Here is a 26,869-nt window from a genome sequence, read left to right as displayed (position 1 = left end):
GGGGGCGACGGCGGCGGCGGAGAACCACCTACAGCCGTTCCGCAATGCGCGCGCTACGTATCAGCTTTGAAGGAACGGATTGCTGCACCCCGGAATCATCGCTGGGAAGGGGATGAACTTGACTTTTTGATAGTATCTATCCATGAAGGGAGGGGAGGCGGGGAGGGGGTTTATGCTTTTTTCTACTCCGTACATGTAGGGATGCGCTAAGGCCGCCCTCCTTATACCGCTGGATTAATTGCAGTGACTTGCAAACATGAACAACTGGGGAGATTATCAGAATGGGTCGGATATCGTGATGAGCCGCGATTCTCAGCCCTGTCGAGGGTCTTGTATAACATCCGTATATTGGTGGAATCAAATAATGAGGATACGTGCTTGCGGTGGGGTTGGCTGGTAGTCGAGTCCGAGTTTGGTAGTTTCCTTCTGTCAATTGTTCATCACTAGTGATGACTAGTTAGAATTATCTATCAGAATTCGTTGTATACATGAGTATGAATAATTGCGGAAGGCAAACTTCGGGATCCCGTTGAGAAGGAAGGAGGCGATAGATGGATCGATGGCGGACAATAGCAAAGAGACTCGATGGATAGCAACAGCAAGAGCCAGAACCAGAGCCAGAGCAAGAATCTTACATATGGGAGTGGAATCAATGGGTGGGGGGGAAAGAGAAAGTTGGCAGGGAAGTGGCTGACTCAGCCACTGCCGCCCCCGCCGGCCAGCCATTGAGGGTTGTCGATTGACCACGGTCGTAGCCACAGACTCCAGTGGGTTGGCTGCTGCTGAGTCGCTGAGTCCTATCGAAACCGACCCTAAACTATATCCGGCGCTAGTGCGACCCATTCTAAGGAACAAGAAAAAATTTTTCTTTAAATTTTTTAATAGCTGAGCGGGTGTTGGGCGGCGAAAAAAAGGCCACAAAGCGATAAATATCATACCCCCCCAATCTACCCTGTTCCCCTCCTTTCCCTCCTTCTCTCTCTCTCTCCCTCTCTCCCCCCTCATCCTTCATCTCTCCCTTTTTTTCAAAAGAGGTTTTGTTCCTCTAAAAATTCTTGTGTTTTTCTCCTTTGTCTTTGTTGGACAAACAAAAATAGAGGCCGTTTTAGAGCGTGCGTTGCGTCTTTTGTGAATCAGACGCAATCTTTCGTGGGCCACCACCTCCTCTTCTCGAGATACCCTAGAACGTTTTTTCACACGTTCTCGCTTTTTATCCTTTTTTCTCTTACGATTCTTCGGAACCTTTAACGACCAAAATGCCTGCTGCTGACGCTTCTTCCCTTCCTGCTGCCACCAGCAAGGAGACTGCCCAGTCCGTGGCTGTTCTCGAGGACCTTCTCAAGAACCTCAACCTCTCCACCTCCCAGGATGAGGTCAACGCTGCCACCGACAACCTGGCTCACCTGTTCAGCGGTCCCATCCCCGAGCAGGTTCTGCCCCTGAAGTGAGTATCATCGTCATCGTCATCATTGCGTGGTCTGGTCATTCGAGTCAGACCGGAAAATTCTGCAGACGGGAGAACGAGACTAACCACCCGGACTTAGGGCTGTCGAGGCTTTCAAGAAGCAGCTCGCCAACAAGAAGGATGCCAACGCCCGTGAGCGTGCCTGCAACGCCATCCGCGCCATTGCTTCCCACTCCACCATCGCTCCTGGTGTCGAGCCCCACCTTGTCGCCATCCTCGGTGACGTCCTCGCTACCGTCGGTGACAAGATGGTTCCCGTCAAGAACGCTGCCTCCGCTGCCGCTATCGCCATCGTCAAGGGCATCAACGGCAACGCTGTCAAGGCCGTCCTCCCCCCCATCCTCAACTCCCTCCAGAACGCCCAGAAGTGGCAAGAGAAGGCCACTGCTCTCGAGTGCATTGAGGCTCTCGTCGAGTCTGCCCCCGCTCAGCTCTCTTTCCGTGTTCCTGACCTGATCCCCGTCGTCTCCGAGGCTATGTGGGACACCAAGGCTGAGATCAAGAAGGCCGCCTACGGCACCATGGAGAAGGTCTGCGGTCTGATCGTCAACAAGGATATCGAGCGTTTCATTCCTGAGCTCATCAAGTGTATCGCCAAGCCTGAGAACGTCTCCGAGACCGTTCACTTGCTCGGTGCCACCACTTTCGTCTCCGACGTCACCGGACCTACCCTCGCTATCATGGTCCCCCTGCTTGACCGTGGTCTTGTTGAGCGTGAGACCGCCATCAAGCGTAAGTCCGCTGTCATCGTCGACAACATGTGTAAGCTGGTCGAGGATCCCCAGATCGTCGCTCCTTTCTTGCCCAAGTTGATGCCCCGTCTCGAGAAGAACTTCGAGACCCTGGCCGACCCTGAGGCCCGTGGCAAGACCAAGCAGGCCTTGGAGACTCTTACCCGTGTCGGTGATGTCAAGGACGGCAAGATCCCCGAGATCTCCACCGCCGGTGACATCTCCACCGTCGCTGCTATTCTCAAGGACATCCTCAAGGAGAAGCACACCACCCAGGCCGAGGGCGCTGAGGCTGTCATCAACTACGTCGGTGCCGTTGCCGGTCAGCTCGTTGACGAGAAGGACGCTGAGGTCACCAGCTGGACCCAGAACGCCCAGCCCTACATTGCCGCCATCGTCGGTGAGGAGGATGCCAAGAGCGTCGTCGAGACCCTCCGCAAGAAGGCTTCTCCCCTCGCTGCTGAGGCTGATGCCGTCCTCTCCGATGAGGAGGAGGGTGAGGATCTGTGTAACTGCACTTTCTCCCTGGCCTACGGTGCCAAGATCCTGCTCAACCAGACCAACCTCCGCCTCAAGCGTGGTCAGCGTTACGGTCTCCTCGGTCCCAACGGTACCGGTAAGACCACTCTTATGCGCGCCATCAACAATGAGCAGCTCGAGGGTTTCCCCAAGAAGTCCGAGGTCAAGACCGTCTACGTCGAGCACGACTTGGACGCTGCCGATACTGAGCAGACTGTCATTGGCTGGACCATGAAGAAGCTCCGCGAGGTCGGTCTTGAGATCCCTCAGTCCGAAGTCGAGGCCAAGCTTCTGGAGTTCGGTTTCCTCAAGGAGCAGCTCGAGGGCCCCATCACCTCCCTTTCCGGTGGTTGGAAGATGAAGCTGGCTCTTGCCCGTGCCGTCTTCGAGGACCCCGATATCCTTCTGCTGGATGAGCCTACCAACCACTTGGACGTCAAGAACGTCGCCTGGTTGGAGAACTACCTCTGCACCTCCCCCTGCACGTCCATCATCGTTTCCCACGACAGCAAGTTCTTGGACAACGTCATCCAGCACGTCGTCCACTACGAGCGCTTCAAGCTCAAGCGTTACCGTGGTAACCTGAGCGAGTTCGTCAAGCGTGTCCCTGCCGCTCGCTCCTACTATGAGCTCGGTGCCTCCGAGATCGAGTTCAAGTTCCCCGAGCCCGGTTTCCTTGAGGGTGTCAAGACCAAGGCCAAGGCCATCATCCGTGTCAACAATATGACCTTCCAGTACCCCAACACCCCCAAGCCCCAGATCACCGACATCACCTTCCAGGTCTCCCTGGGCTCTCGTATTGCTGTCATCGGTCCCAACGGTGCCGGTAAATCCACTCTGGTCAACGTCCTGACCGGTGAGTTGATCCCCACCTCTGGTGACGTCTACCAGCACGAGAACATCCGTATCGCCTACATCAAGCAGCACGCTTTCGCCCACATCGATAACCACCTCGACAAGACTCCCTCCGAGTACATCCAGTGGCGTTTCCAGACTGGTGAGGACCGTGAGACCATGGACCGTGCCAACAAGATCGTCACCGAGGAGGACGAGAAGGCCATGGACAAGATCTACAAGATCGAGGGTACCTTCCGTCGCGTCATTGGTATCCACGCCCGTAGAAAGTTCAAGAACAGCTACGAGTACGAGTGTTCGTTCGCCCTGGGTGACAACATCGGCATGAAGTCCGAGCGCTGGACCCCCATGATGTCCACCGACAACGCCTGGATTCCTCGTTCCGAGATCATGCAGTCCCACGCCAAGATGGTCGCCGAGGTCGATCAGAAGGAGGCCCTCGCCAGCGGTCAGTTCCGTCCCCTGGTCCGCAAGGAGATCGAGCAGCACTGCGAGAACTTCGGTCTCGACGCCGAGCTTGTCTCTCACTCCCGCATGCGCGGTCTGTCCGGTGGTCAGCGTGTCAAGGTCGTCCTGGCCGCCTGCTCGTGGCAGCGCCCCCACGTCATCGTCCTGGACGAGCCCACCAACTACCTGGACCGTGACTCCCTCGGTGCCCTGTCCAAGGCCATCAAGACCTTCGAGGGTGGTGTTATCATCATCACTCACTCCCGTGAGTTCACTGAGAACCTGACTGAGGAAGTCTGGGCCGTCGTCGACGGTAAGATGACCCCCTCCGGCCACAACTGGGTTCAGGGTCAGGGTTCCGGTCCCCGTCTGGAGGACAAGAACGCCGGCGATACTGAGATCGTCGATGCCATGGGCAACAAGGTATGCTATTCCCTCCTCTTTCCGCTCTCGGCTTTCCGCCGCCCCCACCCCCTCCCCTCGGATATATCCGATATTTTGATGACCCCTGATGCTAACTTTGACTTCAGACTGTCGTTGAGAAGAAGAAGAAGCTCACTTCTAGCGAATTACGTAAGAAGCGCAAGGAGAGAATTGCTAGGAAAAAGCGGGGTGAAGAGGTTTCTGACGATGAGGACTTTTAAATGCGTTTGAAAGGTCAAAAAGGGGTCGATTACGAGGTTACATAGCTTTTTTGCTTATGCTTTAATGTTCATAGAAGTCACGGTCATACGAATTCAAAACCTGGTTTAATGGCTTAAATACTACCTTCCTGCTTCATTTGCTGCTCGAAATGGGTCTAGAATAGCATGTACGTGGTCGAAATGTCGACGGGATCTTGATTCTGATATCACGTGATGTGAGGTTATCCCGAATCCCGACATCGAAGTAGGGCAGCTGAAGGCGGTCAGGCCCGCCTTCAGTATTCTGCCCCTGACCCCCCCCCCCCTCCCTAGATCTAGTAGATGTTGGACCTCAAGCGCATCATCTCTTTGCTCTTAATCATCCTAAGCTTGATTTCTAAGATTCTCTTTTCAGATACTGAGTAAGGTCGGATCAATCGACACCGTTACCAGCCTCGAAAGATTAGTTCGAGCCGAGGCTCGAACTACATCACGCTTCAATATAATATATCCTAACAAATCCACTGATCGCAGATCGACCTAGTATCTTATCGTTCGAGCTAACTACCATCTGCTTTTGACCTTTCAAACGCATTTGAAAGTCCTCATCGTCAGAAACCTCTTCACCCCGCTTCTTATGCTCAACTCTCTCGTTTCTCCCGATTGTCGAACTCGAGCTTCGACTTTGAGTCCACAATCCATCAACGACGGCAAACAGTCCATGCCGAGGGAGACTGCCTGCCGCAAATCCAAGACTCCTGCTGCTGAACGTGCAACATCGCTGTGAAGCCTCAGACCCATCAGGCGTATTTCAACAGCTTATGCCTTTATCGCTACGATCAAGATTCCTGGAATGTGTGCAGTCTCCCGCTGGGTCTATGCATATCATCGAAACAGATCCTCACACAACTCTAAAATTTGATATTTATGCTGCTACAGCATAGCCAAGATATATCATCTTGACTGGAAGGCCGTACTATAGATATGGGAATCCGAATAATCTATGATATGCCTCCTGTCTGCCTGCTCGGTGAAAATGCTACTTCTAAGCTCCAGGATACACTCGTGGTAATTGATGTATCACCCCGTCCAACCACTATACTCATTGCATGAAATCCTCATCAACCGGATTATGCCATCTTATACGGCCACTGCTGATGTCTACCTATCACAAGGGCTGAGCATACGCCCCTTCATGGGAAACTGGGATCTAGCATGCGGCTAGGGACAGCTTCTCATTCAAAGAGACTAAAAGCTAGGATATGCCTTGATGCATTACTACCAAGCGGACAATCTCATGAGCCTACCGGCGGCTCAATCTACAATGTCCATTTCACCAAGACTGATACCTTCTGGAGTCAATTGCGGACAAGGAGCCAGCGAATCAATTCGCCATGCGTAGCACATTCAATGGCTCAAGGTATTCCAGGGCTGCTGTCTGCAAAGACTAGCTACTTCGATCATTCAATGACCATGTCGCAGGTCTCATTCAATCTTGGTTTAGATTTTTGGATTCATTGACCACAATGGGCCTGGTTGATGGCTATGGGTTCTTCTCCTTCCTCTTCCTCTTCCTCTTCCTCTTCCTCTTCCTCTTCTTCCTGTCCACTCCCACTCCCACTCACATACCAAACATCCCCTTCTTCCAGTTCCAGTCTTTCGCTTTATCTAATTCTTCCTCTCTTTATACCATATACTCTTTTGGAAAGCTATCTCTGCCAAGAGAGAAAAGCGCTGGCAATCACATTTCTGTAAGTCAAGACCCACCTGAAACTGGCTATCCTGTTACTCAAGCAAAGTTGAGAACGGCGAGATTCGACGAGCAAAGTGTCTCTGACTAACATTGACCGCAGAAACATCAGAAACATCAGATTAGAAATGCCGTCCCAAGACGTGCCGTGCCACCAGAAAGGCAAATCGAAATCTCGCGACTGAGATATTATTTGCTGCGGCAATTACGAAGACTGCATCAAAGCAGTTTATAGATTCTCAACTCAGAGAATCTTACGAATCGATGGCAGCTTCCAGTGCGGAGCCATCCTGAGCAAGATTGTGCGAAAAGCTTCAATGCGGATGCAGTACATCAGCATTGCTGATGCATCCCTCTATGGATACCAGCACCACCTTCATCATCACCTTCATCACCACACCATCATTGAAAATGCCAGCACTTCCTTTCCACGTCGATTCCAGCCGTTCGACACCCAGCTCAGCCGCTGTTCCACCGAGAGCATGTGGAAGCAAAGACACAGAATTGCATACCAATACCGTTTCTATGCCAATTTATTACAAATTGGCCACTCTACGTGCCCCGAGTCCTCTATCCAGAGCAAACCGCAAGTCCATTACTATTTGGATTTTGAAGCCTCAGTTCGATGCTCAGCTTTTTTCGTTGGAAGCCTTTTGCTTTTTTCTTTCTTGCCGGCGTTATCTTCACCAAATGCAGCTCGCGCTTGCGCATGGTGTGAAATATTGGCGAGTCCGAAGACCATTTTCTACCGCATACGGCTATTATGCCGAGAGCATATTGCTCACTATGAACAGCCTATTTACACAGGCTTTCATTGATTGTGCGGTGGATCTCCTGGCCCTGGGTCATGAAGTGCCCGAAGATCTCTTCGAGGAAGACGAAGAGGCCCCTGTGTACAAAAAGCGCAGGCTGACCCAGGGTCAGGAGTCCCATATGAATGAGCTGAGGGAGCGCCTTGAAGTTGCTAAGGGGGCTTACAAGCTTCTTCGAGAGCAAGTCGATCGTGCCGTCGATACGGCCAGAGCCGCAGACGAGCGGGTCGAGGTCGCTAAGAAGGCAGCCGGAGAGGGGCGCGATAAAGTTAAGAGACTCTATGAGGGGATCCGTAGCATTTGTAAGGAGGCGGAGGAGGCGGGTCAGCCCCTCCTGGAGTAGTTAGCTTTCTTCTTTCATTTTTTTTTTTCTTTTGGAGGAAATTTCGACCCAAGGATCTCTGAGTATCAAAGCCATCTAGTGATTTTATTTCTAATGTATAGATTATTGTGAAAAAGTCAAGGCAGCACGCCCAGGGATTCGTGGGCTAGGATTTCCATATGCAGGAGTCTCAAGCCGCGCGTTGAACAGGCAAAAGGAGCCTGGAAGCAGGAGGGAAATGCAGGTTGTTTTGGGGCCATTACAGATGGCAATCAGTTCGATTTATCGTCCTCAACAGTTGGGAGTTTCTTATGCAAGAAGGCTCCATATGTTCTCATCAAGAAGACATGCTTGCTGCTTCTGTTTTGTAATTCTAGGCCGTCACAGTAACAATGCATCATCTATGGGTGCTGAAATGAAGTATACAAACCCGGGGCGATATTCTTCCGCTCCGGCATTGCGTACTAGTCGGAAACCACTTCTCTGCTCCTCTCCACCTTCACTTCGAGAAGGTATTACCTCTGAGAGTGATGACTCTACTGGCCTAATTGTGACCAAGATAAGACATTGAGCTAGGATGGGTAGAAGCTCCTGGCGTGCTCAAAGCTGTCGGACGTGTCTGGCAAGAAAGGTCAAGGTGAGTGAGTCTACACTGCTCCACTTCTCGGCTGTTACCCCGGATTCTAACCAAAGGCCCACTCCGGTCCAGTGTGACAAGACCCGACCCAAATGCACTCGGTGCCAATCTTCGAAGTTGACTTGTGGAGGATACTCACGGATGTAAGGGATATCCTGCTTGTCACACAATGCCTGTTAATAATGAGGGTAATGTCATGCAGCAGCAGCAGCAGTGCTACGATAGGTCACAGAACACATACTACACACCCTGCACACCCTGCACATCCTGCACATCCTGCACATCCTGCACATCCTGCACATCCTGCACATCCTGCCTTCGAGTGCAGTCAGCAATCATTGGTCATTTACCAGGATCAAGTACAGCTGATCGCTCACTTCCTCGACGACTACCTCCCCCGAAGACCCCGAATGCAGTCACTTATCAATCACCCGTTAACTGGGCCGAGACCTTTTCTTCTTTCTTGGAGGCCCAGTCGCCCATCGTTCACAGGTCGCTAGCTGCTTTAACCCTAACTCATGTCGCCAACAGCCGACATGACGATACACTCACCCAGCGGAGTCGGCAGCAGTACGAGCTTGCGGTGCAGCAAATATGCGCCCTCAACGAGCTCAACCAGCCCACTGACCTCATCCGCAGTGGCATGATCCTGGCCCTATACGAGTCGTACACTTACCCGCCAGCGCAGAACAGTGGTGCATGGCAGGTACATGTGCAAGCGGCCTGTAATATTGTACGGCAGCTGGAATCACCCACGACGGTGCTCAGCAAACAGGACGTGCGACGGCTCCGTACCGTCGATGTATATCTCTGCTTTTTGTCTTCTGGCATGGGACCCTACTGATGACTGCATTGCTTAGTTCCTCCGCATCTGCATCAACGGACAAATTACGCCAGCCCCAAGTCTTGACCCGCTTACGGTGGCCTCATCAGACGTCTGTGACCAGCTTTTGGATATACTGTTTCAGATTATACAAACGTTATCGGCTGTGCGACGGAAAACACTATCGGGGGGGATCGACCGGTACTCTGCTGACCGTCTGATGCGAAATGCATTGTTCCACGAAGGACAAATGCTCGATTAGTACCGAGGGCTGGAGTTGGAGAACGAAGGCCCACCGTATGTGTCTCGAGCATCAGTCGTGGCGGCAAGAGCTTCTGCATCTGGAGATATATTGGCGTTCTCAAATCCTTCGATCATACCGCTTGTGCTGCTGTATTGGCTTGGTATGGTAGCCGTCTATGCGTCCCTAACCGAGATTTTCCAGACGCTCAAGCGATCCGGGCAGTTTGAAGCATCGACCACCTTGCCACAGCGGCTGAAGAAGGCTGAGAATCTGTGCCACTACTTTACTACTCGTATCAACCAGTGCCACGCCGGATGTGCGGGCCTGGGGCTGGGGACTGCTATTCTGGCCGCAGCAACCTCTTTAGCTGCACGGCAGATATGCTCAGTCCGGTAAGATCGAGCAAACATGACAGTGGCAAACAACAGACTTGCTTGATCGGCACATTGAGATCAAATTTACAGCTCAAAGGTCGAACTTCTCCCCGACCAGTTCCTCCGTGAGAGCCCACAGCTTCTCCGCGTTGTCTCGACTTAGAGCATACGCAGCAGCCTGGTCATCAGCAATCTGGTTATTGACCAGGTACGACCCATTGCTCTCTGTTAAATGTCAGCACCAGCCCATACCCAATGGGAAAAAACTCACCAGCAATACTCGGCTCAAACCCGGCCACAATCAACGTCGCGGCTGCCTGGCTCAATGATCTCCAATTCAACTTCGTGTCATCAACGACCTTTCCATCCTCGGTCTTCCATCCTGTCAAAATTCCGTCAGTTCATCGCGTCGGACCAAGAAGACGAAAGCTTACTTACCAGCCTTCACAAATTCCTCCAACACCAAATGCCTCGCAATGCCCGACAGAACCCTACCAGGGTAGAGACTAACCGAAATCACCCCACGACCTCCGAGTTTCCCCGCCAGAGCCACGGAGAACAGCATATTCGCCGTCTTACTCTGCCCATAAGCCTGCCACTTGTCGTAAACGCTTCCATCCTAACCATCCAGCATTAGCATCCACCCTCCCCGAACCAAATCAGAGAAAGAAGGAAGACGACAGTACCTCAAACCCAACATCCCCAAACCTCACCTCCCCCCTCTTATGCCCCGCACTACTCACATTAACCACCCTAACCACCTCCCCATCCTTCCCCCTGTTACCGTTCCGCTCCAGCATCTCCCGAATCAGCAGATTCGTGAGCAATAAATGCCCCACATGATTCGTCCCGAACTGCAACTCCACCCCTTCCTCCGTCGTGGCATACGGACAGGCCATCACCCCCGCATTATTGATGATGACATCCACGCCACCAGTGTCTGCCAGGACCTCCTCAGCCGCGCGACGCACACTCTTCTGGCTCGCAAGATCCAGGACCACAGGTCTGACCCGGAGGGAGGGTGCTCTCTCGGCGATGCTTGCGGTGATTGTCTCCAATGTGGCAGGGGTCCTGCCAGCCAGGAAAAGGAGGGAGGGGTGGTGCGTGGCCGGCAGCATGGCGAGAGCGAGGGCTGTCGCGCCGCCGATGGAGGTGGGCGTGGGCCCGGTTATGAGGACTGTGTGCGGTGCATTTCGTTAGTCCAGCGTGAACTCAGCACAAGGTATGAAGCGAGCGAAACCGAAGGGCAAAAGGATGCAGAACGAGCAAGCAAACCGAACCCACCTCTTTTCCCGCAGATATGCTCCGCGAGCGCAGTGCAGGCCTCTTCGACGGTGGTTTGGGATGTATACGGTGTCGGTGGCATCGTGGTGAGCTTGGGATTCTATGGATGAAGTTGAGGTTGGGTGGGGTTGGTGGATGCTGTCCGTGGCGAGATGAGGACGTGCTTAATTGCGGTTAGGGGATTTATGCAGTCTATATGGTCCTTGCTCAAAGAGCAAGCCGGATCTATACCGTGGACTTAGTGCAGACAGTCAGTCGGATTTAAGCACGGGTGTTGATGACCAGCAATCGGGGTGGGTTTAAGACCGAGCTTTACCGGGTGCCCCTGCCAGGTGGTAACTTAGCAGTGCCAGGCCAGGTCAGGCCATTGTTCCTGTATGCGTACTGCAGCGCTACGCTGTTCAATCCCACCAGGAAACCGATTTGGCTGACTGCCAATGTTTGGCAAGTCCCGCGGGCCTCCTTACATGCTTCGATGAGAACGTATCAAGGGTAATACTCTTTCCCTCTTGAAACTGCTCGCTCCAGCCCAAGGCAAGGTCTCCAAAACTGCCACATGATTCGTAGGGGTTATTCAGGCCTGCACTTGACCTAAAGCGACGTCTACACCTACTACTAGTATTATTCCAATAGACAGAACCACTGCAGCTACGTATACATCCATAATGCATCCAATCAAGAGACATCGGCCATGTGATTTCCACTGGTATATTTGTAAACTTGAACTTGACTTCTTTCATTCCACTCATTATCATCAACTCAGCACCCCGAGAGCTCAAGCCAACCCCATGTCCTTATAGAAGGCATCAGTCTTGGGGGCGCGGCCCAGGAAGTCGGTCAAGATGGACATCTCGTCCTGACTGCCGCCCTTCTCGAGGACCTTGAAGCGGTAGCGACGGCCGGCCTCGGGGTTCATGGGGTTCTCCTTGAAGACGGTGTAGAACATGTCGGTGGAGTAGACTTGCGAGCTGGGATTGGGGAGTTAGCATGGCCGGCCGAAAGAAAAGGAACAGGAGAGCGGGGACTTACCTCAGATACCCATAGTACCCGGCATCATAGCCGCCGATCAAATGGCCGAACGTGGCCTCGCCGTGGCCCCATTCCTCGCCGAGCCCCAGACTCTCGGGCCCCTCGATCTGGGTGATCTCGTGGCGCAGGCGGTTGTAGGTGGCGGAGATGGGCAGCTGCTTGATGTGCTCGTGGCTCTCGGGCTGGTGGACGGTCATGTCGAAGATGCCGAAGTGCAGCTGGCGCAGGTTGAAGAGGGCGTCGTTGACGTGCTTGGTGCGGATGAGGTTGGCGATGACCTCGTCCGGGATGTTCTCGGCGGGCGGGGTCTGGCCCGCGGCCTGCTCCTTCCACGCGGCCAGGTACTCGGGCGACAGGGTCGAGTAGTGCCGGCTCAGGGACTTCAGCTGCGAGGGCGTCCAGCACCAGTTCTCCAGCATCTGGCTGGGGGCCTCGACGAAGTCGCGCACGGTGCTCGTGCCGTGGAAGCGCGAGTAGATGGTTTTGGACACGAGGTCGTGGATGCCGTGGCCCAGCTCGTGGAAGAGCGTCACGACCTCGTCGTGCTTCAGCAGACTCGGCTTCTTGGGGGTCGGCTTGGTGAAGTTGCACACCAGCGCGGTCGCCGGGTAGCGGCGGTTGCCGTCGGCGTCGATGAAGCCCTGGCAGATTGGTTAGTGGAGGTTATTTGGATGACGCAGAAGGACAGAAAATACCGGCTGGAGGTTGAAGTTGGCGGCGTGGCCGTACTTTCCGGTCCGGGGGAACAGGTCCAGGTAGAGGTAGCCCACGAACCCGCTGCCCTCGGATTCGTCGTTCCACACACTAAAGATCTGGACATCCTCGTGCCAGACAATGTCGCTGCCCTTGCCCGAGGGAGCCACCTTCTCGCGGTCCTCGCCCGTGATCTCCACGAACACGAGGCCGAAAAGCTCCTCGAAGATCTTGAGCATGCCCTCGATGGTGGTCTGCAGGGGGAAGTACTCCGCAATGAGCTGCTGGTCGAGCGAGTACTCCTGCTCCAGCAGGAGACGGTCGTAGAAGCGGTTATCCCACAGGTAGTAGTGGCCGTCGAACTGCTCACCACGGGACTCGACGTCCTTCTTCTTCAGCTCCAGCAGGGTCTTGAGCTCCTTCTGCCCCCCGGCCGTCAAGCGGGAGCGCAGGTCGCCGAGGAAGTCGTTCACGGTCTTGGGCGTCTTGGCCATCTTGTCCTCGATGCGGAAGGCGGCGTGGTTGGGGTACCCGAGCAGCCGGGCCGCCTCGTCCCGCAGGATGATGGCCTCCTGGAAGAGTGGCACGTTCTGGTTGCACTTGTTCTCGTTCTCGATGGTAACCTGCTTGCGGGTTTCCGCGTTCTTGGCGTACTTCATGGTGGGGAAGAGGTCCGGGTACTTGAAGGTCAGCCACAGCTTGCCCTCGTGCTCGCCCTCGCCCTTCTTCAAGCCCGACAGGACATCCTCGGGGACCCCGTCCAGCTGCTCCGGGGTGAACCAGATGCCCCCGCTCTCCTCGTTGAGGTTCTTCTGGAACTCGATGCTGATCTGACTGAGCCGCTTCTTGATCTCCTTGAAGCGGTCTCGCTGCGGGCCGGCCGGCAGACCCAGGCCGTTGCGGATGTAGTTCTTGTGCTCCTTCTCCAGCAGTCGGCGGGACTCCGGGTCGAGCGACTCGTCCTTCTTCAGCACGGCGTCGACGAGCGTGAAGACGTCCTCACGCATGACGGCCTCGATGAAGAACTCGTCCATCAGCGCTTCGGCCTTGGACGAGGCGTCCCGCAGCTCCTGCTCGGTCGACACCGCCTGGTAGAAGCTGAGGATGTGGGATTCCAGCGCCATGGCGTTCTCATCGTGGGCCAGGCGCTTCACGACGGCGTCGAAGGTGGCCGACTCGGGCTTGACGGTGGCGACGACATCGTCCTGGATCTTGCGGGAGCTGGCAATGAGCCGATTGGCGTCGTCGAGGATGGACTGGGCGGTGGCCGTGAAGACGGGAGGAGCCTGAGGAGGTCGGCGGAGGTGCTCGGGGGCCATGCTGGCGGTAGTGAGAGATTTGCGAAGATTCGTCAACCCTGGGTGGAGAGTGGTTGGCAGTCGAGAGCCACGGAGATGGCTCAGGACTGAAGTGAGTCGAAAGGTGGGGGTGGAAATGCGAAGCGGAGGAGCCACGGTGACGAGGAAAACGCCCAGGAGAAGGACGAGGAGGGCGGGTAGATAAAAGGTACGGCGGAATTGAGGGGTAGCAATGGTGAGGATGGTGGAAGATGGGCGAATGGGTTAGGTTGGAGGGGGAGGGAGGGAGCGGGGAACAATACGTGGCTATGCAGTTGTGATGCAAGACAATGAGAGTTGGTGGTGGGTGAGGCAAGCTGTTGTTGCCAGTTGAACCTCGAGCTCAACTGAGTTAGCGGAGGTTGGTCAGTTCAGGTCAGGTCAGGTGGATCCCACTGAGCTGCAGTGACCGCACCACAACAAAAACCCACACAACCTCTCTTTTTCTCCACAGTCTGTCAGTCCATAACCCACACTCAGTACCCTTCAGTTCCCTTCAAGTTTCACCAAGTTTCACCAAGTTTCACCAATTCTCACTCACCACTCCACAATTCCACTAATCCTCACTGTTATACCTGCTGCTCTACTGCACAAGCAAGCTGACAAACAGCCATGGAAAACCCTGCATGCACCCGCTACAAGAAACCCCGCACCCTACGAACAAGCTAAGCCTACAAGAACCAGACTTTGATGTGGATATCTTCATTGCTCTATTCTTAACAAGCATTGTGGAGTTTCGATCATATCAGGTCGCTTTTGAAATGCGCAAGCCACTCATCAAACCAGACACGCTCTGTCTGCAGGGGTTTATAAGAGAAAAAAAAAGGAAAACAAATCAAGGCCAACTCCGGAAACTCCCAACACTCGGAATATCATCAAACGCCCTGTGTGCTAAGTTATAAAACAGGAGACATCGCCAGAGGCAGAAACAGGACGCAAATTGTACATTCATGATAAGTAGTAGTCATGAACGAGTCTTTTCATGCCGCATCGGCGGTGGGGATAGGCTCAGGGATCTTGGTCACCTGCTCGCCAGCACGAATGACCCGCTGGCCGGAGCCATCGCGGACATACTCGACGCCCTCCTTCTGAGCACGCTTCCAGATCTCAACCTCGCAACCACCACGAATGACACCCACCCGCATGGTAGAGAGCAGGTTGTGGGCGGCGTTGGAGTGGTAGTAGATGCCACCGTTGAACATGGCAGTGGCGTCCTTGCCGAGACCGGAGTTGATCATAGCCTTGCCACCGGGGTGGTCCTTGATGAAGTCGGTCACGTCGTGAACAACACCGGCGATGGCGACGAGGCCACGGCCATTCTTGGCCTGCTCAACATAGTCATCCCACTCCATGACGGGAAGCTGGTCGAGGGGAGTACCCCAGTCGAGTCTGGCGCGCTTCTGGTCGATCTTCTTCTGGAGCTGCTGGACACGGCCCTTCTCGATTTCGTTGGCGCGGAACTGCTTGAGGTCGTAGGCGAGACCAAGCTGCTTCCAGATCCAGATGCTCCACTTGGTAGGGTCGTACTGGTGCCACTCAATCGCGTTGCGGTAGTCGGAGGGGAACTCGTGGTGGAAGTTGTGGTAACCCTCACCCAGGGTGACCAAAGCAGTGATGATGTGGTCACGAGGAGAGTTGCGGTCGTCGAAGGGCTGGTCACCGAGCCAGTGGGCAAGCGAGTTGACACAGAAAGTGGCCTGCTGGACGAAGAAGATACGCAGGATACCGGCGTACACGAAGCCGCCCATCCAGTCACCCCAGCCAAGACCGGCAACGAGCATGGGAACAGCCAAGCCCATACCGAAAACGACCTTGAGGTAGTTGCGGTGCTGCCAGACGACGACGGGGTCTTCGTTCAGGTCGGAGATATCGGTACGGCCGATACGCTTGGGGTTCTGCTTCATCACCATCCATCCAAGGTGAGAGTAGAGCAGACCCTTGCGAACGGAATAGGGGTCCTTGTCGGTGTCGGTATAACGGTGGTGAGCACGGTGGTCACGAGCCCACCAGCGGATGGAACCTTCAACGGCACCACCGCCGACGGCAGCGAGCCAGATACGGAGAGGAAGACGAGCGGAGTAGGAGCAGTGAGCCCACAGACGATGGTATCCTATGTCGAGCTACCGTTAGCATCTTGCCCCTGGCGAAGCAAATCGGGAGAAGTACGAACCTGCAGTGATGCCCAGACCGGTGAAGAAGTAATAGATGACGGCCCAGATGGCGGTCTTCAGCTGAAGAGGCGTCCAGAAAGCCTGGATACAGCCAGCCAGGGGGATGCCGATGATGAGGAAGACGTTCAGCCAGTTAACATGCTTGTACCAGTTCTGGCGGTTGATCGCAGTGTCGGCAATGTGAACTTTCTTAGGGTCCGCGGCACGAGACCGGGAAGCGTCCGCTGGCTTTGCAGACATTTTGGATGGTGCGTGGTCACTCGTCTACCCTCTACAAGGTGAGTATGTGGAGGGTGGTGGAAAGACGAAGTGGTCGAAGCGGATGGGAGGCTCCGGGGGAGGGAGGTTTTAAGAAAGGGAAGAATTGAAGAAGAGACCCAAAGAATAAAAGAAGGGAAGAAAAAAGAATGAGGCAAGGCAAGGAGAGGGTGGGGAATATAATCCAGAAGGCAAGAGAGGAGTCAGCAAAGGAATGAAGGATCTTAACAAATCCCAGAGGGGAGGGGAGGGGAGAAAAATCGGACGGAGTTGAACTCGACCCAGGGTCCACTGGGCGGGATGATGGTTGGGGAAACGCAAGGTTGGCGGCGAAGATGGATGATGCGGCAATGAGAGAATCCGGAAAGTGATTTGATCACAGGTCAGTCAGTGGTGACTGGTGAGTGGTCTGACTGCTGGATGACTGTGGCCGGGGAGATCCCGAGGTACTTGTTTGAAGACGAATGCAACACACACACACGGTGCTTCTAGGAGGGAACGGGGTATGAAAGAATAATAATAGGTACTCATAGACTGGTGAGTGTACAGAAAAGTACAGCTTCAGGTTCGGGAGGGAGAGTTCCAACCATGAACCATACAAAACACCCGTTCTTCCACCATCTGGACTCGAGTAAGCTTGTTGGGCGAGACGTGATTCGACAGACCAGCCCCGGCCAGCCTCTGCCCATTTCGGCAATCCCGGCTACGTCCAGCCAATCAGCAGCCCAGTAACATCTGTTGAATCCCCAACGTTTTCCAATTCGGCCCTGGCAGGCGGCTGTGGCTGATCACCGCCTCCCTCCGTGGCTAGTGTGTGGCAACTGGCAAGGCCCCGTCCATTTGCCATCCAGTGGCTCTTTTCTCCGCTGCTGCACACCAGCTCCCTGGCTGATTCGTTATCAATCTCTGACTGTACTCAGTAGGTGGGCTGACGGAGGGAGCAACTCCGGGGTCATTAGCACTTGAGTGAATTCGGTAAATCAAGGCCAATGCAATGTGTTTTGGGCCGGGCGAGGAGTAGTTCTGGAATTCCCAGGAAAGCAGCTGATGCAGCCCTATGGGCGGCAACCACGAATTTTCGTTCAATTTGCCACTGCGGGAAGTCAATGATGGTCCAGGCTAGCTTGCACCTCGGGTCAACCTCGTAGCTGATCGTCGCCATATGATTCAGGCAGAATCAAAATGCCTCCCACAGTCCCAACATGACCAGCTCAGGCTCGGTAGACAACATCCCAAAGCTTCGTGTCTACACGTGATGACCATGTGAACCTCCATAGTTTGAAACATCGCAACCAGTGTAGACTGGTTATCCAAGCTCTTACCTGCTGCAGTGGCCTCCTCGGTACTCCAGGTGGAGGCCTCTTTCTGAGTATGTCTCATGTAACTAAGGGATTGGGAGCACAGATGTTGCGCATCGAGTCATCGACAGAACTTGGACTAGTCTCGTACCCCCGACATTCCAATGGTGCCCACCTCGTCCCACCCCTGCCTCAGGCAGAAGCGCGGAGGTGCAGAGATCGAAGCGGTCACTTGATGTCAAGGTGCACGAGCACAAATATACCTACGGTAGGATATCCTCATCATGGCAAGGTACGGAGTAGGCAAGGACTCTCCATATGCTTGAGTCAGCTGCTTACCTAAACCTACCCAAGATTTCTGGAATTTGCCGTCGATGTCACAGCTAAGCTATTGCTTCGCGTCACTTAACACTATCCAGTGCATAATTTATGGTCAGGTTTGATTCCTCAGACTCCATGCCACCATGACCCAGTTGGCAGGCAGGTAGGACAAGTCGTTGGCGGGCGACTGGTACCTCACTTGGCTGGTAGTTGTACCACCATGCTCATTCTGTGCAACGGACGAGATGCAGTCAAGAATTGGAATGACTGTTAACTTATTCAACTCACTAAAGTAGTAGATGAATTAGTCAAAAGCCGGAGTCAGCGTGGTTGTGATAAAGTTGGCACCAGTTGACACTGCACCAGTTGACACCAGTTGACGGAATCCGGACTGACAATTACCCGCTGCCGTGTCCTCGAATAGCCAATTTCCGTGACTAATGCATTGCCCGATCGGTTCTGGTTCTTCCCCGGACTGTTCGACCCATGCTCAATCCATCGTGGGCTGTACTCCATACAAATTCCCCGTACTTCGTCTACATATCTCATCTCTATCATAAAAGAAACAGCTCAACCCCAGACGGTTCGACCGCATGGGAGACAGAGAACTGGTGTTCGCACTCATCCCGATCTATACAGCCAGATAACCATCCACGAAGCTCCGCCACCGAAGATGGACGTCGGCGGATCCCGATCTGGGGGAAGAACTGATAAGCCGGCGAGAGGCGTTACATGAATCGACAGTCAGCGAGCTTGAGTCTTATCGCGCGGGACCCCACCATGACCACCCAAGACTCGACCTGCTCCTCCTCTAGTCTCTCTAGTCCAGTCTAGTGCTCTCGCTTGGGTATCTCCCCAGTCTCCAGTCGGTCGCCTCCCAGTCGTGGAGAGCCTAGAGATAACCAGTCCAAGGCATTATTCGATTGATTCACGCACCTCCACGCCACCGATAGTCTCCTATCATCCTTTGCACCCGATCGCTGAGATCACACGAATTTCCTTCGGAAGCCGGTAATGAAACTACCATCTATATAGACATCAAATGTTTCGAACAATTCTGGGGTGATCTCAAGCTAGAATCCCCAGATCCATTCCACGAGTTGAGAGCTTGTCTAGATCACAATCCGATTCGGCAATTCTATATACCGTTCAATCTACTACCCCCGTCTCCACCTACCTTTGTATCCATCTCCCAAGTATCACTCAGCATGGACGGACCTGATCAGATCGGTCCCGACTTGCGACCTAAACGGTCCTGGCGGGAGAAGACCCGGCGCATGGTCAAGACATTCACTACCAGGTATGTGTGCTTGGTCGAGTCATGATAGAGCCGTTCCTCCATACTAACAAGTATCTTGTAGAGAGGGACTGGTCGGTGACTACGATTATGCATACCTTTTCACCCCCAACCTTCCTTTCATCAACAGGGGCCGCAAGTCCGCTCCCTTCTTCGGACTGGAGGACAAAGTCCCCGTTCTTCTGGCCCTCCTCTTGGGTTTACAACATGCGCTGGCAATGCTGGGTGGAGGTTCGTTGGACAGGTTCCTGGAATTACAACCCGTTGCTGACTTCAATAGTCATCTCGCCCCCTATCCTGATCGGTGGCACGAGTGGTGCCAACTTCGGCACGAAAGACTACGAATACCTGGTTTCAACTTCCCTTATCGTTTCCGGCCTATTGTCTGCAGTACAGATGGCCCGATTCCACGTCTACAAAACTCGCTTCTATGTCGGAACGGGGTTGATCTCAGTTGTTGGTACCTCGTTCGCTACCATCACCGTATCGTCCGGAACGTTCAACCAAATGTACACGTCGGGATACTGCCCGGTGGATAGCGATGGGAACCGCCTGCCTTGTCCGAAGGGCTATGGGGCTCTGCTGGGCACGTCGTGTCTGTGCTCCTTGCTCGAAATTGGTTTGTCGTTCATGAGCCCTCGGATTCTGAAACGCATTTTCCCGCCATTGGTGACCGGCCCCACGATTTTGTTGATTGGAGCCAGTCTGATTCAGTCGAGTATGGAGGACTGGGCTGGTGGCTCGGGAACCTGTTTTACGGATGCAGCCAGCCGTGCACTGTGCCCTAGTGCCGACTCGCCACACGCTCTCCCCTGGGGCAGCCCCGAGTTCATTGGACTTGGCTTTTCGGTCTTTGTGACGATTATCCTGTGCGAACGATTTGGCGCTCCAATGATGAAGTCCTGCGCTGTGATCATCGGCCTGCTCGTTGGATGCATCATTGCTGCCGCTTGCGGATACTTCGACCGGTCGAGCATCGATGCTGCCCCGGTGGCCTCGTTCATCTGGGTCCGCACCTTCCCTCTGACCATCTACGCACCTCTGATCCTACCCCTGCTGGCCGTGTACATCGTGGTCATGATGGAGTCGATCGGCGATATCACCGCCACCTGTGATGTATCACAGGTAGAGGTGGAGGGTCCGGAGTTTGACTCTCGCGTCCAGGGTGGTGTTCTGGGTAACGGATTCACCTGTCTGCTGGCCGGACTGTGCACGATCACCCCCATGTCTGTGTTTGCTCAGAACAACGGTGTCATTGCCTTGACCAAGTGCGCCAACCGCAAGGCTGGCTACTGCTGCTGTTTCTTCTTGGTCATCATGGGCATCTTTGCGAAGTTTGCTGCCGCCCTCACCTCCATCCCCAGCGCGGTGCTTGGTGGGATGACCACGTTCCTCTTCTCCTCCGTGGCCATTTCTGGAGTCCGCATTATTGCGACTGTGCCGTTCACGCGGCGCAACCGGTTTGTCCTGACGGCCTCCTTTTCCATCGGCATGGGTGTCACCCTGGTGCCTACCTGGTTCTCCTACTTCTTCACCTACAGCGGCAACAACCGCGGCCTGACGGGTCTGCTGGATGCGATTGACTTGGTGATGAACAACGGGTTCGCCATCACCGCCATTCTGGGGGTGATTTTGAACCTGATCATTCCCGAAGAAGCGGATGAGGGGGCGGCTGTTGTCGAGGCTCGAGCAGAACCTCGGGCGGTTGAACAGCCGGACGAGCCTGAAAATGCTCAATACACGAAGGGGGAGCACCCGTCTGGAGTTTCAGCTGTATAACTTTGTATTTGCTTTGTTTTCTTTAGTTTGACTACGACCCTTGCGAGGGCAGATTGATGGATTGGGATACCCTTGAGAGCGATAGTTTGGATTATACGGGATTAAATTAATGCAATGATGATATAAATATTCTATATAGCGTTTCGGCACCGGAATGTTGCACAGAAATCGATCAGACCCCTTCAACCACCTCACCAGGCGCCAACATCTTGATATAGCAATGCTCACCAGTCTCGAGGACCGTGATCGGATCATTGACGCGAAGTGTGAAATCTAGACAATCAGTTAGCCCGCACAGTAACAATTCTAGTCTCACACCCCCCCACCACCATTATCCCAGATCATCAACAAAAGAAGTTGGGGGGAAACACTCACTCCGAACCGCAGGAACCAACTGCATCCCCAGACACGCATTCGTGGGATCCCCCCGATCGATCCGCCGATACGCCTTCAGCGTGCGATCCGGCTCCGCGCGATGGCGCACGCCCGTGTCCGGATCGACATTCGGCAACCGACACCGCATCGTCCGACACGCCAGATGGATCTCCACCCCATCACCTCCCCCTCCTTCCTGAGAACCAACCCTCACCCTCCGCCACGCATCCTCCTCAAACCGCCCCGGCCCCTGCACGACCACATTCGCGCGGAACCGCCGCACCGTCAGCCGGGGGATCTCGGCCTGACAGCGCGCAGCCACATCGCGGACGCTGGCCAGGTTGAGGAGGTGGAGCGGGTACGCGTCCTGGAAGCCGGTGACGGTCTGGAAGCCCAGCTGGTCCTTGGGGGGCGCGTTCCGGAAGATCTGGCGGTGGTGGGCGGCGGATTCGCGGAAGAGCGTGAGGGGTTTTTGGGCTGTGGTGTTGGGGTCGGCCAGGAAGCGGCGCAGGGAGGGTGGGAGGTGCTGGCCGTAGTCGTGGGCGAGCGGCGTGTCTTTCCAGATCTTGAGGGGGTGGAGGGGGTAGTTGTTGTTTTTCCGGGCTGTCTTCGCATTGGGGTTGGGGTGGCTGCTGGGGCTTGGGGTAGGGCTAGGGCAAGGGGCCAGCGGAACGCGGAAGGACTGCTCGCGGGGCCACAGGCGCAGCGTGAGGGCTAGCTGGAACAGAGCTGGGAGGAGGGGCAGGCGGGCGAGGCGGGCGGGCAGCGTGCGCGGGTAGTGGATGATCAGCACGCCCTCGGATTGCACCTCGGGGAGGGACGCCGAGTAGTCCGGGCTGGTGGGATCCGGGACCCAGAGCTCCGGCCGCACGAGGGCCAGGTTGCAGAAGTGGCGGTCGCGCAGGGTGCGCGCGGTCCAGTGTCCGCTTTCCCCTTTTGGGCTATCCTGGGCATTGCCAGTGGGCGATGAGGTGGTGGGTGCTGGGGTTGGTGCAGGCGGCTTCGCCTCGATGTACTCGGCAAAGCAGAAGAGTCGGTCGTACTTTAGGCCGGTGTCGATCACCTCCGCCGTGTCGAGCTCGATCCCTCTGCAGCTTTTGATCGGGTAGATGAACAGGGCTTTGATGCGCCATGCTGGGAGACCGGTCTGGGGGTCGATGGCGTCGCTGGGGGTGCCCTCGCTGTATTGGGGGTCGTATTCGTCGGCGATGTTGCTCTTTCTGGTGCCGAGGCGGCGGCAGCCTCGGGGGTTTGGGAGGGATGAGCGGAGGTAGGTTGTTAGTGGGAAGAGGAGGAAGATGATGGAGATGATGTAGGGGAGGAGGGGTCGGAGTGAGGGTGCGCCATTGTATAATGCATTGAGGGTGGTGAGGTTTGAGTCATGCATTGATGGTGGTGGATTTGAGTGCTCTGTGTGGATTGTGAGGAGGGTGGAATCGGGTAGATAGGGATTCAGGTATATAGTTATGCAGTCTCAGACTGAAAGATAATTGAGGTATGCTGCAATTATAGTCAGGTTATCGAGGTGATTGAAAAGGTGCAGCTCCCTCCTCCGCGGGGCCGATTTTGATCTTTTTTATCAGATCGGGGCGAGATCGGATCTCGGCTCGTTCCCGAGCTTCCAGAACATCTTCAATGCCGATGGACTGCCAACTGGACGTGGACTACGGCAGGTCTTCGGAGCACTGTCAACTGTCCACTTAAAAGGCAACTGTCTAGAACCTCCTTACGATGCTCAAGTGATGGCTCAACCATGACATCACATCCTCAGTCCAGTCCATAATCAGAAGATCCTCATATCCCGCTGGATGTGAACAAGCCGAGACGCGCGCGCGACGCGTGACCCTTGACTTCATCAATCCATCTCATCTATCCATTCATCATGAATCGACTCGACTTTCTGGGCCTTCCCAGTCAGGACCCCAGTGAGTGATATCGCTACCTGAATCTCCAATCAGATAGAAGATAACCAGCCAACACCCCTAGATCGAGTCATCTCCTTCCCGGCCTCGCAGTCCCTTCACGCGTCCACCGCGTCGGCTGCCTTAGGCAACAAGACCGTCTCAACGGGTCTTCCCCAGCTCGATGAAGCAGTCACCCCGCCCATCGAAGACGATCTCCAAGGCTTCGGGGATCTGCAGAGCAAGGGCCTACCGTGTGGTCATGTCACGGAGATTTTCGGGCCCCCGGGAGCAGGCAAGACCGCCATAGCGTTCGTCTTCCCTTCCCCCTGCCAACATCTACCCCCTCAGTAACCAACACGCCACCGCAGCCTAAACACCGCAGCAACAGCCCTAGCCAAGGGCGAAACAGTCGTCTGGATAGGTACGTTCCTCTCCCCTTTCTATACCACCACCTATACCTCCATCACACCCCAAACTAAACTTCAATATCAGACACGGGCCCCCCACTCCCCCGCCGCCAACTCAACCGCCTTCTTGCTGCACAGCAACAACCAAACCAATCTGACCCTAGCCTCCAAGCCAAAAACCTCATTCACATCCACACCCCAACCCTCCCGCACCTCCTCTCCCTCATCCACCACCCGCCCCCCAACTTCCCCCCACCGTCCACCACCCTTTTGGTCGTCGACTCCATCTCCGCCCCCTTTCCCCCCTACTTCCCCAACCCGAGCGACCAACGCGCCGCCCTAAGCGCCTCCTCGCAGGTGCATGACAAAGCCCACATCCAGTGGCTGGTCAACCGCAAATGGAACGTGCTGAGCGATCTGGCGACGCAGCTGGCCAAGCTGGCTAGTACAGCCGGCGGAGGCGGAGGAGGGAACACGGCCGTGCTGGTGACGAACCAGACCCACACCCGGATTCGGGGCCAGGTGCGGGCGACGCTGTGTCCCGTGGTGGCGGGGTCGGCGGCCTGGGAGAGCTGTGTGTTTACACGGATGGTGGTCTATCAGGACTTCGTTGAGGCAGAGGGGGAGGGAGATGGAGGGTGGAGGAAGGGGAGGGTGGTGGAGGTGATGAAGAGGGGAGGGAGGGTGGTTCGCGGGAGGGTTGTCGGGGATACGGTGGTTGGGTTTGGGGTAAGCGAGGTTCGTGTTCCCTGTCTTCTGTTCTTGATGTTCTGTTGTGGGGAGTGTATTGAGGTGAAAGCAAGGCTAACTGGGTTGCTGTTAGGATGGGCTGTACGCTTTGGATACTCCTTCGCCTCCGCAGGCCGAACGACCAGAGCAGATCGTCGTGGAAGCAAGCTCCACCCAAAACCCTGAAGCCTCGGCCAGTCAACGGAAGCGCAAAGCGGAAGAGATCGCCGACAGCCAGGATGAAGAGGACTCCGAGGGAGAATTCGGGTGGATTGAAGGCGAAGAGGTGGATGCTGGGTCGTTGGATGGGAATTGATCTCCCTCATCCCCTTGTACAGGCCTCTCTACAGACCTTTCTGGCTGTGACCGGACTGACCCATGTTGATTGTTCACTATCCTGACATCAAGTGCGGAGTCGGAACCTGAGAATTAGATACATACACATAGACACATGCACACATGAATTCATAACCGTCATATCATATCGAGTCATTACCTCACCTCACCTCCAACAAGCGCGGTGGACCTCCGAATCGCAGTCGCCCTTCTCCAAGTCCGTCCGATTCTTCCACTTCATCGAGACATTCACCTCATTCAATGCGAGATGACGATGGGTCCTCTCCCCGGTCACGCACAACGGGGCCCGCTGCACGGCGACACTCCTGGCCGCCGTCGCCGCCGCCGCGGCCGCCGCCATCGCGCCCCCCGACCCACCATGCCCACCACCATCATCATCCTCCCCCTGCTGTCCCCCAGCATACCGACTCAGCTGCAAATCCCCATCAATCGGCGCCGGCGGACACCGATTATGCACGACAGCAACCAACCGGCCCAACACGGCAAACTCCAACTTCAACTTAATACTATACACCGCGCCCTTCAGACTAATCTGCACGGCATAATAATCCGCATACTCAAGACTCAACAGCACCAGATCCATCACCAGCATGGCGACGTTAATCCCGACGAGCTGGCGCATGATCTTGCGGTTCTCGCGGGCCGCACACATGCGCAGCAGCTTGACGGTCTCCCAGATATACAGCAGGGAGATGACGACCTCCTGGACGGTGAAGCCGGTGAGCTGCAGCTTCTCGATGATGTTGTAGCCGCGCAGCCAGGCGGGGGTCTGGCGGAGGTTGGCGCCGTAGGTGAGCACGGTGGTGGGGACGTGCAGCAGCAGCACGTTGGCGAGGATCATGCGCAGCACGCGGTGGAGGAGGCGCTCGTCGCGCAGCACCAGGTGCAGCCGCGAGTACAGCACCAGCGACTGGCCCGTCACCATCGTCCACCAGCCGACCGTCAGCACGGTCACGGTCGCCAGCGCCGGCGTCTGCGTGAAGAACTTCAGCAGGAACCCCACCGTGTACGGCGCCACCCCCAGCACCCCGGACAGCAGCAGGCTCCAGAAGTACAGCCCCCGCCACCGCCGGAAGGTCGTCAGCACCAGCACCACCAGCTCGATCACGTTGTACCACGCCACCGCCATGAAGAAGAGCAGCGTCGACCGCAGGCCCCCGTGCTGCGTCGAGAGCTCGCCCGCGATCCCGTCCATCGGCTCTTCCATGCTCCAGTCGCGCATTGCTTTTTAGGGCTGGATTCTGCGGCTGCGGTGAGAGCGTCAGCATCGTCGTCGTCCTCATCATCGTCATCATCATGCTTTCACGTTCTCGTTCGACTGCACCAGAAACACAACACACCTTCGGTGGGTGGGTGGGTGGAAGTGCACGAGCCATACCTTAAATCTCTTGGTCTCCCAAAGCCCAAAAACACATGTGGGTTTCATTCACCCCACAGCACCAACACAAAAGTCAATACTTGAGAGTATTCTTCAGAAAAAGAAACAACAACAGCAACAAACGATTCAAAATCAAAACTAAGACAATGCACAGAAAAACCGGTTGAGTGAACAGTCGTCATATCCCCAACTCTAATCCTCAACCATGGGAATCTGGGAGCTTTTACACTTCCCAACCTCGTGGATGTGGCGTCAAGTAGACCGCTTTTCTTCGTTACTCTCCGACCCTCATCAAACAAAAAGCAGGGGCAAAGACAGGGCAGGGAGGGGGGGAATTACTGCACTAGGCTATAGCTGGCGCTGGCGCTGGCGCTGGAGCTCGAGCTCGAGCTTCTCAGCTAAAGATCCCATCCCATCTTTCCCCTAGGTATCCGGACATACCCTTCCACAACAGAATCTCGGACTTCCCATTCAGCCACTGCAGCAGCAGCAGCAGCAATAACCCAAAACAGAAATGGGCCATCACTCCGAAAGGTCCAGTACAGCACACTCCACGCTGTTGGGGTAGTACAACTCCTTCCCTTTTCCGGGCATCCCTCCGGACGGTGGACGGACCCTCAGCTTTCCCGGGGGAAGGGGGGGGGGGGGGC

General features: G+C 55.2%; 10 protein-coding genes across 10 annotated transcripts; 5 read left to right on the top strand and 5 right to left on the bottom strand.

Moving 5' to 3' along the window:
• The first annotated feature begins 966 nt into the window (after window positions 1–966).
• Window positions 967–4,772, top strand: BO66DRAFT_346506 (putative translation elongation factor eEF-3). Its single transcript, XM_025644582.1, has 3 exons — window positions 967–1,444; window positions 1,545–4,440; window positions 4,548–4,772. Exons 1-3 carry the CDS (start codon window positions 1,257–1,259, stop codon window positions 4,659–4,661), a joined length of 3,198 nt encoding a protein of 1,065 aa, XP_025505583.1. The 5' UTR covers window positions 967–1,256; the 3' UTR covers window positions 4,662–4,772.
• Window positions 4,773–7,049: 2,277 nt separating this feature from the next.
• Window positions 7,050–7,591, top strand: BO66DRAFT_48374 (uncharacterized protein). Its single transcript, XM_025653328.1, has one exon. It carries the CDS (start codon window positions 7,081–7,083, stop codon window positions 7,543–7,545), a length of 465 nt encoding a protein of 154 aa, XP_025505582.1. The 5' UTR covers window positions 7,050–7,080; the 3' UTR covers window positions 7,546–7,591.
• Window positions 7,592–8,043: 452 nt separating this feature from the next.
• Window positions 8,044–9,540, top strand: BO66DRAFT_48321 (uncharacterized protein). The gene is made up of 4 exons (XM_025653327.1): window positions 8,044–8,161; window positions 8,234–8,304; window positions 8,364–8,963; window positions 9,022–9,540. Exons 2-4 carry the CDS (start codon window positions 8,254–8,256, stop codon window positions 9,244–9,246), a joined length of 876 nt encoding a protein of 291 aa, XP_025505581.1. The 5' UTR covers window positions 8,044–8,161; window positions 8,234–8,253; the 3' UTR covers window positions 9,247–9,540.
• BO66DRAFT_448032 (NAD(P)-binding protein) lies at window positions 9,198–10,968 on the bottom strand (the record flags this gene model as incomplete). Its single annotated transcript, XM_025651729.1, has 5 exons — window positions 9,198–9,827; window positions 9,874–9,984; window positions 10,041–10,221; window positions 10,289–10,779; window positions 10,887–10,968. 5 exons carry the CDS (start codon window positions 10,966–10,968, stop codon window positions 9,694–9,696), a joined length of 999 nt encoding a protein of 332 aa, XP_025505580.1. The 3' UTR covers window positions 9,198–9,693.
• Window positions 10,969–11,459: 491 nt separating this feature from the next.
• Window positions 11,460–14,248, bottom strand: BO66DRAFT_390602 (M3 family metallopeptidase). The gene is made up of 3 exons (XM_025647047.1): window positions 12,611–14,248; window positions 11,916–12,556; window positions 11,460–11,854 (listed from the first exon to the last, which is right to left on the bottom strand). Exons 1-3 carry the CDS (start codon window positions 13,925–13,927, stop codon window positions 11,662–11,664), a joined length of 2,151 nt encoding a protein of 716 aa, XP_025505579.1. The 5' UTR covers window positions 13,928–14,248; the 3' UTR covers window positions 11,460–11,661.
• Window positions 14,249–14,925: 677 nt separating this feature from the next.
• On the bottom strand, window positions 14,926–16,356 carry BO66DRAFT_319185 (stearoyl-CoA 9-desaturase sdeA; the record flags this gene model as incomplete). The annotated part of the gene is made up of 2 exons (XM_025643641.1): window positions 14,926–16,055; window positions 16,116–16,356. 2 exons carry the CDS (start codon window positions 16,354–16,356, stop codon window positions 14,926–14,928), a joined length of 1,371 nt encoding a protein of 456 aa, XP_025505578.1.
• Window positions 16,357–19,201: 2,845 nt separating this feature from the next.
• Window positions 19,202–21,069, top strand: BO66DRAFT_410204 (nucleobase:cation symporter-2 family protein; the record flags this gene model as incomplete). Its single annotated transcript, XM_025649226.1, has 3 exons — window positions 19,202–19,293; window positions 19,355–19,521; window positions 19,571–21,069. The coding sequence occupies 3 exons, from the start codon at window positions 19,202–19,204 to the stop codon at window positions 21,067–21,069; spliced, it is 1,758 nt and encodes a 585-aa protein (XP_025505577.1).
• Window positions 21,070–21,241: 172 nt separating this feature from the next.
• On the bottom strand, window positions 21,242–23,103 carry BO66DRAFT_427677 (MOSC domain protein; the record flags this gene model as incomplete). The annotated part of the gene is made up of 2 exons (XM_025650364.1): window positions 21,445–23,103; window positions 21,242–21,342 (listed from the first exon to the last, which is right to left on the bottom strand). Exons 1-2 carry the CDS (start codon window positions 22,829–22,831, stop codon window positions 21,242–21,244), a joined length of 1,488 nt encoding a protein of 495 aa, XP_025505576.1. The 5' UTR covers window positions 22,832–23,103.
• A 41-nt stretch (window positions 23,104–23,144) lies between these two features.
• BO66DRAFT_346489 (uncharacterized protein) lies at window positions 23,145–24,956 on the top strand. Its single transcript, XM_025644581.1, has 5 exons — window positions 23,145–23,369; window positions 23,431–23,656; window positions 23,717–23,769; window positions 23,841–24,493; window positions 24,579–24,956. The coding sequence occupies exons 1-5, from the start codon at window positions 23,327–23,329 to the stop codon at window positions 24,798–24,800; spliced, it is 1,197 nt and encodes a 398-aa protein (XP_025505575.1). The 5' UTR covers window positions 23,145–23,326; the 3' UTR covers window positions 24,801–24,956.
• A 294-nt stretch (window positions 24,957–25,250) lies between these two features.
• On the bottom strand, window positions 25,251–26,051 carry BO66DRAFT_346487 (uncharacterized protein; the record flags this gene model as incomplete). The annotated part of the gene is made up of 1 exon (XM_025644580.1): window positions 25,251–26,051. A coding segment is annotated over one exon (798 nt), but the record flags the coding sequence as incomplete, so codon positions are not given.
• Between the last annotated feature and the right edge of the window lie 818 nt (window positions 26,052–26,869).

Source organism: Aspergillus aculeatinus (assembly GCF_003184765.1).
Source record: "Aspergillus aculeatinus CBS 121060 unplaced genomic scaffold BO66scaffold_15, whole genome shotgun sequence".
Taxonomy (NCBI): Eukaryota; Fungi; Ascomycota; class Eurotiomycetes; order Eurotiales; family Aspergillaceae; genus Aspergillus; species Aspergillus aculeatinus.
This window is presented reverse-complemented; position numbering and strand designations above follow the sequence as displayed.